Below are 13,221 nucleotides of genomic sequence, written 5' to 3' on the forward strand. Positions count from 1 at the left end.
TCAAAAGTCAAATTAATTTTATTAAGTTTTTCTCTTATGTGTTGAAAAATGCATCCCCTAGTTATTTTGAAATCAAGAAATAAAAAAGCAAAATATTTTATCATTTAGACATGATGTTTTGAGAAATGCTGGTTGTTGATATAGGAATTTTGAAGGTTTAATAATTGCCACCAATTATTATTGTAAACTGTTATATCAAAAATATCAAGCCATAAACAGGCTTTGAGATTTAAAATGCCACCATTATTTTCACTTATCAAGTGCCCCAAATCCTCAGCTCAGTTACAGCTTAGGACTTAATGAAGACAAGTTGCCTGTTTTGTCTTTGTCTCTTTGGTGTGCTACACAGTTTCCTAAATTTTACTGTACTCACAAATTACCTGGGAACCATGTAAAAAGGAATTTTGGGTCGGTATTGTGGGGTAGATCTTGATACTCTGCTTTTCTCATGCACTCCCAGGTGATGCCATTGCTGCTGGTTTGAACAACTCTTGAAATAGCAGAAATATAATCTCTTTTCTTCCTTCTTCTGGAAACAGATTTCTTTCTATTGGGAAGCCCATTCTATGTGGCATGAGACATAACCCAGATATTGGCCAATCAGAATCTCCTGGGTTTCTGGATCCAAATGTGCTTAATATAGTTCATCCTTAGAACTGCTGCTTAATACAGTATTGTTTTTGTTGTTTTTACTTAAGCTAGTCTGAGTTTATCCATTACAATAAAAAATCCTGGTAGAAATACGGAGCTTACAGTTCAGTAAATCCTAGTTAGTGATAGTTTGGTTAAGTATAGATGACAATGCAAAAGCAAAGCCAAGTAACTGTCAATTAATTGTATATAATTTAAGAAATGTACTTAACTCAGTCTAAAAGTATTCTAACATAAATTTAGAAGCAATGTGGTTATAATTTCCAATGTTATAAGGGACTTGGAGCATTATTTCTTTACCTAAAAATGTAATCTTGTGCCTTCAGTGATGGCAGGGACTTTGGATAGCTACTTTCTACTTTGTGGATGAAGACATCAAAATTTACAGATCCCGTTCAAGGCTACATCCAGTTACAGAACCCAAAACCTAGGTCTCTCTTTTTCATGCTATTACTCCTTTCCTCAGTCATTTTTATTCTTTATTGTCTAGACATTGTGTAGATTTTTCTAAAAAAATTTTACTTTGAGAGAGAGAGCGTGCAGAGGGGCAGAAAAAGAGGGAGAGAGAGAAAATCCCAAGCAGGCTCTGCAATGTCAGTGCAGAGCCTGACTTAGGGCTTGATCCCACAAACCATGGGATCATGACCTGAGCTGAAATCAAGAGGACACTTAGCTGACTTAGTCACCTAGGTGCCCCTTGCTCTTATTTCCCTAAAATTGATTATAAATGTAGAATGTCTCAATGTTTCTTTGTAACACACTTTTTACGTATATATACATTTACAAGTATAAGACCATCTCATAATAAGGCACATACACAGCTTGATAGCTAATCTATTAATATATAAACACAAATGTTTTCCTAAATGTGATCCCTGAAGTACTTATACAGTTATGAATTACTGTAAAATTCATTAAGAATACTGCTATTTTAAAATTTAGAAAAAATATTTTTGTAAGGTTAGTTAATATACCTTTTAAAATTAAGTGCTCTTAAAGTACTAGAAACTGGGTATCTTGCTGGATACTTCACAGCAAGAGGGAATTGGTACCTGAAAGTGAAACTATTTTACCTGGTTAAGTTTGGTTCATATAGAGGACTGGAAATTATTTAACAAACTTGTATGTTTTATATAAAAAGCATCTATAACTTGGAGAATTATTAAGGCAAATAGTGATAAATAGTATTAAAAATTCCTTTAAGTCTTCAGTGATCTTCCTTGATATCTAGAAACAATTCTTATCCAGCATGGCTTAAAGTGGGGTTTATTTAGTCTTAATAGTGTTTGCAAGTATGACGAATTACTAACATGATTAGGATTCAAATAAACCTCCAAACAATTTTACAAAAAAGAAAAAAACAAAACACTTTATTTTCCACAAGGAAGAGCAATAGGAAAAATCAAATCATTTCCCACATATTGTTTTCTTAAAACAGAGCCTACAAGGACATATTCAGCACCAAATAAAACAGGGGGAAAAGAGGGAAATTACAAACAGCCATAGAATATAATCTATAAAGCAAACATTTAATATTGCACTTTGTTTTGCTAACATTTTGGATTTTACTTTTCCTAATTGAAAAATCAGGAATCTATCTTGAATACTGGAATACAACTGTGAACCTCACATCTTATGTCAGGAATTGACCAATATTTAGAAAAGAGTAAAGTAATGCCTCTAAATAAGAAAGAAATACTTTGATGGGGAAAATAAAACCTTATCTGATAAAGTTTTATAGATTCAAAATTTAATCACATTTTATTTTGTGACCCAGTGCCAATTATCAGAATATTGGTCATTCTTGTTTCATGTGTTATAAATAAGAGTATATGGTGATAAGTATTCCAATGCTATGCATACCAACAATTGTTCCCTAGTCAGACATAAGAGAGAAAAGAAAAGGGATTTTTCAGACATTCGCCCCCCCCAAACAAAAATAAAACCACCAAATGCCCTTTATGCCAAATATTCCATTAGCTTCTTTTGAGGGGGACATTCACAAAATGATTTAACAACAATAAAAAAATATTTCACCCCCATTTCCTTATTATCTAGTATTAGTTTGCTACGGGAGCCCAAACCCTTTACTGAATCACCTAAAACGCGATTCATTTTTATGCTGGGCTTTCTTCACCCTGTCAGCATTTTTCAAACATGAATTGTCTTCCATGTTTTCTTAAAGGCCACTTATGGAAAAGCCTATTTGTTTTGTATGAAGCTTTAAGACAGTATTTAACCAGGTCAAGCACCAAGCCAGAGTTACTATTATTTTCAGCCACTTTATTAACTGTGGGGTTAAATGGCAGGATAGATGTAACTAACACCCATTTTATACGTATGTTGTATCAGAGATGCTGATTTTCATTAAAACCATCAGAACTGAATTCCTTAAGTAAGACAATCAGTATACTTGGTACCTTGGAAAATGCAGTTTTTAAGTGTCATCATGAATGCTGGTATATTTGTTATGAGCCAACTGTAAATTATCTTTAATATAAACTAATTTACTGAAGTGGTTGCTCTTCTTATCTATATATACTCAAAGTGAGTCGTTTCTCGTTTAGCAAAATGTTCTTTAGGTAATGGAAAAAATACTTTCATTAAAAAAAAACCCCACAAAAATATAAAACAGTTATCATTCCAAAACAAATTCTAGTGTATTTGTAATTTTGAAGTTATGCACTTTTAGAATAAACTTGGGTTTTCAAGCTCTTGAGCTCTCTAATTGTAACCTGGATATGTGTGTGTGTGTGTGTGTGTGTGTGTGTGTGTGTGTGTGTTCCTGCTCATTAAAATACTCTGCACCAGCAAAAGTGATTTCCAACATGTGTTTTGGAGGTAATTAAGTAACTCCGTACAAAAATAAATGCACTTTCTCCTCCTCTCCAGTGACTGGAAAATTTTCATACTCTTAAAATAATAAAAATAACAATTTTTAAGAGCAATAAGCCCTTAACTCTTTGCTGGTGCCTGCCATACTGCCTTTCTTTACTCCATTCTTAGCTCTGCTAGTTTCTTCTTATATGTAATGATAAAAAGGGAATGTGGGTGGGTTATCACTTTTGTGTATGTCCCTTTTCCAAATTTCCCTCTCCAAAAAGCCAACCAAACAAACAAACAAAAAAATAACTCAACAGTGCAACAAAACACAAATAGCATTCCAACAGTTTGGCAAGTGATGCGTTCACCTGAGATTAAGTGATTTTAGGCAGTCAGTAACAAAATGCTGCTTTGCTGTAATAGTAGAAAGGCAACAAATTCTTAAAAGAAACCAAGAAGGTATACAATCTTGACAAAGTCTATTAGCTTCCTCCTCTTATCTCTTTTCCCACATATCTGTTGCGTATCTACTACAGTAGGCTGCAAAACATACAGCAAGAAGGATTGGCTTGAAGGCATTTGATGTTTGTAAATAAATCCACAATAGGATCCAAGCTGAAGAGGTGATACATGGTCATCCTAGTAGGACATTTCTGAGCATGTGCATATGCAGGTAAAGTCCAGGCTATATTAAATAAAAAAAAAGTCAGTGCGTTTTTCTCATGTTAAAGTTTTTTCAAAGCTTTCTTTTGTTCCTTGTTGTGCTGACCGCAAACAAGTTTTTAAAGAGTATCAAGAGTCTGGCATAAATGGAAAAAAAAAAGGTGTAGTGATATCAGAACTGCACAATGTAAGCATTGAGCATGTGCAAATTTTCAAATCAAAAGAAGGAAATCATCCCTCTTTACAACGTGGTATCTTGACACGTATGACCATAGGCTAAGAAGACTGCTCTTACTATGTGCCTGTTTTAAAGGAGAAAAGCTTAGATCTTCAAGCATGTTGGAGCAGTCCCAGAATGTTGCTGTAGGCTTCTAAAGCATGATCACTGGTTGTTTCATGTATCTGCCATTACTCTGGGCAAAAGCAATTCCACTTCCTCTGAAAAACGTGTCTCCAAGATACTTCTCTGTCCTCAGCTGGGAAGAGATACAGTTCGGGACCCACATCAAGTTGATCTAACCAAGTGTTCCTTCAACGAGAGGGGCAGGATGGTCTATCATCTGCTGACTGATCAGGATTTGGATCAATCTAAAAAGAAAAGTGAAAAAAAATAGTTATTTGATAATGTCTAATATAAATGCAGCTAATGACTAACATGTTGAGTACCACTGACGAATTTAATAAGAAAGAACATACATAGCATGTAGGGGACGAGAGTATACTAGTATTATCTATCAAGGTCATATTTAATTACTAGGTTAATAATAAAACTTAATAAAGGTATGCCCAAATAGTTCTCTTTCCAAAAGCTAATGGTGAAATTTTGTCAGGGAATGGTGTTTTACTCAGTACTAAGTAGTATTGAAGACTAAAATACACAATGGAGAATATCTTCATAGCGATGATCTCCTTTTGTAAAGTATCCCTTTTATCCTTTTACAAAAAAGTTAACTCGTCCCTTTTCTAGGCTTTGGGAAGAATGCAGTCGTGTAAACAATGTTCTTGGTGCTTATGTGAGGTAAATAACCTGTGAGTGTAAAATCCCGGAGGGCCTAGAAAACCAGTATATCAAGTGTGCTGACACCTCAGAGACAGGAGCCTATCTTCAGATTCTGTGTCTTCCGCTCTCTCTGACCTTCCCCTGCTCACACTGTCTTGCTCTCAAAAATAAGTAAAACATTAAAAAAAATAACAATGCTGAACCCAAAAGTATATTCACATTTAAGCAAAGTGAATATACTTCAGATGCTTCTTAAGTACAAAGAGAATGGACATAGGAAGGCAAATAGCTGGCTTTAATATATTCCTTTTTGTGAGACACCTTTTGGGCAAGACCCATTTTTACCTGCATTTAAATATGGCACAATCCAAAGTGTCTCAGAAACTTTAGGTAAAACACATTTTTAGAGGGGGAAAAAAGGATCTATCTTTTAATGATTTAAAAGAGAAAAAAAAAAGCACTGTAATACCATGTAGAACTCCTCTATATGACTACTAATTAAATCACACTCTGAACCAATTTGGGGTTTTCAAAGTTTTTAATTCCCTTATCTTAGTTCACTTTACAAGAAGGACGTAGAATTTTACTATAAATTGCTTAGATTGTCATTCTTTTAACACGCCTGTTGTATAGCCAGAAAGCTTCTGATCAAATCAGAAATGACTGACTTAAGACAGAAATATCAGTGTAAAAATATAGTAATAAAATCTGTAAGTGGGAGACCATTTTTAACATTCTAAGGGAAAATTTTATGAAATAGAATAGTAGGATAGAAAACTTATGTCTAATCAAGATTTTGCAAGAATGATTCTAAATATTCTATATTTCAATGAGTAAAGTAGATCTCCTATTAACCACATCCAAAGGAAAATGTACTCTTCTAGCAATGATGTTAAGGGGAAAAAGAAGCTATTTCTTGCAGAGTGAAATAATCTCATTTATGTCTTCTTTGAGAGTAGGAAAAATTGCTGAACTACGATAACCAAAAGGATCAGGCTGATTCTAGTGATTTACAAAACTATTTGGCATTGGTATCAAGGCCAACTTTAAAGCCTTTCAAACACACATAAGATGTATTCTCAAGTATCCCGAAATTGCTGGATTTCTATCCTGCCTCCTTGCCTTCTACATGCTGCATGCTGTTTTTCCTGCCTGGACTATATTAGTTTTTGAGTACTACTTATTTGAAGATTTGACTTAATAATCACCTTCTCAGGGAAGGCTTTCCGAATTCCCAAGTCCTAATGAACTGTTCCTCAAATGAACTGAATGCATTCCTATCAATTATGGAATATTTCACGTCTAAATTTGTTCTCACCAGTCTGTGAGCCTCTCCCAAGTTAGGGCCATGTTTTATTCACCTAGGTGCTTAGTGGTCATCAATATGAGATGAATAAAATTAATCAAACTGTAGAAATGTTGTTTGTCTAACTTTAACATGTTTCTGCATGTATGTTTTTTTCCCCTCTGACTGCTAAAATATGTAAGAATTAAATTGCAAAAGGTTGATGAATAAGATAAATTCTAGCTACTAAATTAGTTTATTCTCGCAAAATGCCATTTCTATTGATGTTTTAAAATACGAATTTTTCCTGGGTGCCTTGGTGGTTCAGTCTGTTGAGCATCCAACTTTTGATTTTGGCTCAGGTCATGATGTTATGGTTTGAGTTCAAGCCCCACATCAAGCTCTGCACTGACAAGGTGGAACCTGCTTGGGATTCTTTCTTTGTCCCCCTCTCTGCCCGTTCCCCACTTGTACTTGCTCTCTCTCTCTCAAAATAAATCTAAACGAGCTTAAAAAAAGTGAATTATTCCTTTAACTGACATTCTGACATTCATTCCAGCATGAGACTGGATCAGTATCCTTATTTCCTTAATAATATAAGTCCTACTTACTAAACTTAAGAATGAAACTTACTAAATCTGGACAACCATAATTTAATGTTTAATCCTGTTGTTTTAAATTAATTGTTTTTCTACTACTATGACTAAACTATATTTTTTAAAAAGTATGCAATGGTATTTCCCAGGAGAACTAGTCTATATTATACTTGAGGAGCTAGTGCTTACCTCTGAATAAAGAGGTGGAGGCAAGAACCGGAACTCCTGGATATATGCAAACAGTGGTCCTTGAAGTGCTCGCTCAAAGTCATCACAAGCATTCATTGGTGCAAGATTGTTCCGCCTTTGTTCCTCTGTTACCACTTCTGCATAGCTGGGTGGTGCTGAAGGAAAAAGATACACGCAATTCGAACAGCATGTTCTTATGCATGTCAAAATACACAGAATAGTAGATATTAAAAAAGAATGTCAAGATAAAAATAATATTTTTTTGTTTGGTGATCAAAACTAGGGGGCTATAAGTTTTAAATCTAACGTTAGGGACACACCTACTCTTTGCAGGTACAGACAAAAGTTTATCTAATTATAAAATATTAGAAGCAAAATTATGTTCTTGAAAACAATAAGAGATTAAACAAACATGCATTATGTCAAATTACCTTCAGGTCTCTCAGGTAGGGATAAACCAAGCCAGTTCATATTCATGCTGCACTGACTGCTTACACTTGAGGTTCTGCTACCAAATGGATGTAGAGGAATGGTACCAATGACAAGTGGCAAATTAAGAAATAAATCCATAGCTCCAGGAATATCCACATATACCTAAACATTCAAAGACATTAGAATTAGAATTCCAAGTATTATTTTTTTAAAAACTAAAAACCCAATTTTAATGTTATTTGAGGCTTTCATTTACTTTTTTCTTACTTATATATACATAGAATATACAAGAAAAATTTCTCTATGTATAATACTGTAAAGTACATTTCCATGTAAGGTAAAATTATTAATTATAATTCAAATTTATATGTACATATCATATATGGAATATAAAAATCAAATCCTGGATAGAAGACAAAATGATATTCTCATGACTTTAATACTAAACAACTCCTTAAATCGATACATACCATTAGTGAATATTCCACACGAATTATGCTACAGTCGAGGATAGAGGGAGAAACTGGTGGAATTTTCAGCAACTTTCCATTCCAGGTATCTGTCTTTCCAGATGATAAGGATTCCCCACGTAAGTTAGCCACAAGCTGTTTGACTTCCTTCATTTTCCCTTTGGCATAGAAGGCCTGTGTTTGGTAAATGGCTGCCTTTGGCACTACCATTCGGGAAGAGCAGTTTTCAATCTCAGCAAATATCTGAATTGATTCACCTAGAGGGAAAAAAATATGTATCTATGTTAAAAAAAAAAAAAAAGCAGAAAACCCTCCCAAAAATATAGATTCTTAAGCCCAGGTCTATAAGTTCAATGGACTACATGGATAAAAAACTGTCCAAAAGTGGCAAGTAATGTAGAATTATAAAAAAGAACTGCTTATTTATTTAAAAATGGACACTACGGTACAATTTATGAAAGAAAACTGTGTTATTTTACCAAATACTATATTATGTTTGCATTTAGAGAAATTCCATAAATTTATACATAAAAGCTACATGAAGAACGATCATTTTTTCGGGACCCCATGTCATACATACCTGGGGTATAGCCCTTCCTTTCAATTTTGGCACTTAAGGATATTGGGCCTGAGGTACAGAACCAGCAACAGAGAGTCTTTTCTTTTGTGCCTGCTTGGGGTGACTGTAAGAAATAAATTTAGAGAAAAAGATCAATGCATGAAATTGGGATAGTAACAGAATATTTTAATATAAAAGTCCCAAATTCTTAGAGAATTATAATTAAAAGCAGTGCTGCTTTTTTCTAAGTGTATCCAAATATACTTCAAAAAAACCCTGATGACTCCTGAGTTATACAATTATTTTTGTTTTTATACAAATTTCCATTCAATTAAGAAAAAGGATACAAGGCTTAACATCGTATTTCATAAACAGTTTTACATCTACAGTAATTAAAAACCAACCAAGCAAACAAAAAAACCCTTTCCACATTCCACTTAAATTGCCTTTAAAAAAAAAAAGGCAGCTTAGAAAGCAATTTGGTTATCATCCCAAATGTTAACATCTTTAAGAATGTAAAAATCAGGTGAAAAAAGGAAAACTCTCATTTTTAATGTTATTTGCTTAAAGATATTATCATTTGTTTAAACCAAATAAAGTTTTTAAAGTCAAATTTGAATCTTGTGGAAAAAATGCAATGAAAAAGGATTGCTTTTAAAATGGAATTTTTTTTCATGAAAGTGACAATCTCCCCATCATTTGACAACTATCCCTATTTTGGAAGAATGCAACGCAAATCTCACATTATGATCTTTTCATGATAAATGATATGGTCTTATAATAATTGATACTACTGTTCCTCTTCCACTAAAGTTATCCAAGGAACAGATCTGTTTTTTGCTATTGTTATCTTTAGAGTAGGAGTTATTTCATACCATATGCTGCTCTTTTGAAATTTACTTGAATTTACAATGTTAGAAAATATGAGCATATTTTTCACTAATTTGTGTGCTCTTGACTGTATTTTTAAAATAATTATTAAAAACATGAATATTTACAAATTTTAAAATTAATCACGACTTAAAAATTATACATATTGCATCGTTTAGGTGATTATTCTTTATATTTATATGCTGAAAACAAGAATGAAGAATTCCGTTAATTCTTACCAGTAATGAAGGAGTGTTGATATCTATATGCTCAAAGACTGTAAATTCCTTCTTTAATTTTACTGGTAGAAGCCAAGGCCTGTGCAATTCGGCTTTCACCCAATAGCGCACACTGCCATGTCGGCCTTCGAATGAGGTAGCAAGTGGTCTGTACAGAATATAAAGTTCAATATATTAATTTTATACCTCTTTTTAATAATTATACACCAGGTCAGCATATAGAGTGTTATTATAGGGTACTGTTTGTATATCAGTGAGGTATCAAACAGAATCTTTTTAATTTCCAAAGGGATAAGTCATTGGGGGGAATAAAAATCTTCTGTTTTCCAAATAACAACAGCTAATAATTATTATTATAGTAATTTTGCTTTAAAAAGCCAGAAGAATACAATCCCTTTAAACTAAGAAGAAGCTACCTTTAATGCTGGTGGCAAAATTATGAAAGTTTGGCAATGAACAGTTCTTGAAAAGTCAAAAGTTTAATTTAAAAATGAAGTTAAGAATGGTTTAAGAATTTCTATTGAGAAATTCTACACACTGGGTAGCAATTATCTTTTTGCAGCAACTAATTAAGAAGGTCTAGAAAAGGCCTAGTCATTTGTTATAATTTCAAACATCTTGCAGTTTTTAATGTCTACTGAAACTCTAAAAAGCTGGTTTTCCACTTCCTAGTTTACTCATGTTCTAACTCGTTTTGGCCAGGTTTTCTTTAAGTTTAAAAAGAAAAACAGACATCTGTGTCAAGAAAATCAGAAGTGGTTTTCAATTCTCCCAAATTTTATTAATTGTGGAAGGTTTTAATTCAGTAGATTTAGTTTTGTTTTGTTTTTTTTTTCTTTCAGGACTTCATGAGAAAAATGCTCAGGGTTCGGTTATGTACAAGGTAAGGTGCTAACTTAGATTAGGATGAGAAGTAGTATTATTTTCACAGATATTTTTGCATTTATACTCCTGTATTAACACAGAAAAACAAAATGCAGTATTTGTGTCTTCCTGAGTTTATTTTAAATAACCTTGGTTTGGGGTGTTCTGGGTGGCTTAGTCAAATGTCTGCCTCTCCATTTTGGCTCAGGTCATGACCTCACGGTTTGTGGGATCGAGTCCCATGTCCGGTTCTGTGCTGACAGTGCAGAGCCTGCTTTGGATTCAGTCTCCCCGCTCCCCCCAACAAACAAACAAACACAAACATTAAAAAGAATTAAATGATCTTGGTTTGTAGATTTTTAAAAATCATGTATGTATTAAATTACCTTTCAGGCCCAATATTAGCATTATATTCACACTTGCAGTGTTTCTCTTAAAAAGTAGATTAGGCTTCTTATTAGAATGATGTTAAGTGATAAAGTAAACAATATTCTGAAAAAATACCATTTATGAACTCTATTTGCATATAACTCAAATACTAGAATTATCAAAGATATTGAAATATTGGGGGGTACAATCTTTTTTAAGGATCTATTTTTACATTAATAATAAACCACTTTCTTTTCTTCTTCCATAGCCTTATATTTAGGTATAGGATGGGTGTCTCCTTATAATTCCAGGTCATATAGAATCTCTTGTATGACCTTTTCAATTAGCTCTTTGCACAGAAGCCACTGAATTCATATCAAAAGAATATCCCTTCTATAGTTAGAATATTCCTAATTATTTCGATTTTTTTAGCTTACTGCTGTTGGTTGGCATTAGCAGAAAAGATCTGATATGTTCTGTTAATGCCAAAATACTTGTAAAATGCTTACTATCTGACTAGGGTTTTCTAATTCACTCACGTTAAGTTAAATACTATTCTAGTTTTAAAAACCCCTTTAAAAACCTTGAGACAAAGTACTAAGAATTGAGCTTTGCTTTCTATAATTTTGCCAGAGTAGATTAAAAGGTAGCTACTTCTTTCAGTCCATTGTTTTCCTCCAGCAACATTCAATAATGAAAAGGGTTTTTTTTAACTAAAAATATTTAAATTTAGAATAACTTTAATTTTAAAACAATGGAGGTTTATGAAGAATGCCGGTTACTTATAATACTTACGTCTGTGGAAGCTCGAAGCTGAATGCATATTCATGTCTTCCTGAATGAATAGTGTTGAAGCCTTCTTCGGAATTATCATCGTCTAAAACAAACATAAAAAGAAAACAGAAGATTTGATGATAAACCTTTACACACTCCTCATAGTGTCATAACTTTAAAGATAATTCTGTAATAAATAAGGCTACAAGCTTCTGAATCTGAGAGGTCTTAGTTCCGATTCTTCTGTCACTTCCTCTGGGGGACATACAAATCCTGAGCCTTCAGTTGCCTCCTCTGTAAGATGGGGATCATCAATATTTCTTCCAAAGGCAAGTTTTTTAATGATAAATGACCTAACTATAGCATCTGTACCTATTACCGTATATGCTCATCAAACAGGAAGAGCTCATAATTCACACTAAGATGTTATCTTTGTCTCCAATGATTTAAACTTATAAGACTTACATAACAACTGTGTAAACCTTTCAAGTTGGTCAGTTTTGATACAGATGACATAAATGTTACAATTCTAAAACCATTAAAAACTTGGTCAAATTAAGGTAAAAAGAAAAAAAGGAACAGTGATTTTAACGTCAGTTTCAGAGCCAGAAATAAAAATTCTTTATTGAACCTAAAATGATGACCACACTCAGTTTGTCCTAGCAACAGCTAAAATTTGCATACACAAACACCCCTTAAGACTTAAAAGATGCCTTTCTGCGGGGAAACAGTTCCACATCCTTGAAAAATGAACTCCAATTAGGTTGTTTCCAATTGACAAAAGAATGACCTTTCATTTTATAACCAATTTTTTTTTTTGGGGGCACAGAGCTTATTTTAAAAATTTCTCCAAAATATATATACCTAACGAAAATATGGGAGGGGATTCTGGATTCTTAAACTGACTTTTCTTAGCCTTCTAAATATTACAATTACACAAATACCTTCCTAATGTATTTTTTAGTGTAGACACCATCATTAACCATGGGATAGGACGAGATTAGTATTATCATTTAACTTTCCCTATCAAAAGGTATCGAAGGTACATAAAAAATGTGATGCTTCCCTTACATCAAAGAAAAGGGGGAAAAAGTCTATATATGGATACTTTTATTCAAAACCCAGGACGATTCCCTGATAACTCAGTACTATTTCCCTCGCCCTCTGCGCAAATCCTCTGAACGAATTTCAGCACTGAAAACTGGCTGATGAGTTGGGGGCCCTTTACACTCGCTCCCCTCGAAGGCGACCAAAGTTTGCCTCCCTCTCCTTTTCTTCCCTCCTCTCTCCCTTTTTGTGCCAGCTCAGCAGTCTCATTGAGGCGAGCTGCGGCGGCCGCGCCGTGGTAAACAAGTGCCGGGCTGTCAATCAAGAACTAGACCGGAGCAGGAGAGGACCGGCCTAAACCGGCGCGAGCAGATCCCAGCCGGCCCGCCC

The 13,221-nt window shown here is 33.8% G+C and overlaps 1 protein-coding gene and 1 long non-coding RNA gene across 6 annotated transcripts in view; one reads left to right on the top strand and one right to left on the bottom strand.

Annotated features, from left to right (window-relative positions):
- Positions 1 to 1,992: 1,992 nt before the first annotated feature.
- Positions 1,993 to 13,221, bottom strand: part of ARRDC3 (arrestin domain containing 3) — a 14,435-nt gene continuing 3,206 nt past the window's right edge. Inside the window, exons 2-8 of one of the 3 annotated variants that reach the window (XM_029942601.1) lie at positions 11,806 to 11,887; positions 9,778 to 9,925; positions 8,690 to 8,792; positions 8,110 to 8,366; positions 7,639 to 7,801; positions 7,208 to 7,362; positions 1,993 to 4,725 (exon numbers count right to left, since the gene is read on the bottom strand). In XM_029942601.1, coding sequence (XP_029798461.1) covers positions 4,669 to 4,725; positions 7,208 to 7,362; positions 7,639 to 7,801; positions 8,110 to 8,366; positions 8,690 to 8,792; positions 9,778 to 9,925; positions 11,806 to 11,887 — 965 coding nt within the window. In that variant the 3' untranslated portion in view covers positions 1,993 to 4,668. Of the gene's footprint in view, positions 4,726 to 7,207; positions 7,401 to 7,638; positions 7,802 to 8,109; positions 8,367 to 8,689; positions 8,793 to 9,777; positions 9,926 to 11,805; positions 11,891 to 13,221 lie in introns of those variants that run through there. The other 2 variants (XM_029942603.1, XM_029942602.1) reach the window with 2 other exon arrangements.
- LOC115294635 overlaps positions 10,617 to 13,221 on the top strand; it is a 108,129-nt gene continuing 105,524 nt past the window's right edge. For all 3 annotated transcript variants that reach the window (XR_003910013.1, XR_003910012.1, XR_003910016.1), the window contains exon 1: positions 10,617 to 10,660. This is a non-coding gene — a long non-coding RNA (uncharacterized LOC115294635). The remainder of the gene's footprint in view (positions 10,661 to 13,221) is intronic.

The sequence above is a fragment of the Suricata suricatta genome, chromosome 6 (genome assembly GCF_006229205.1).
Source record: "Suricata suricatta isolate VVHF042 chromosome 6, meerkat_22Aug2017_6uvM2_HiC, whole genome shotgun sequence".
Lineage (NCBI taxonomy): Eukaryota > Metazoa > Chordata > Mammalia > Carnivora > Herpestidae > Suricata > Suricata suricatta.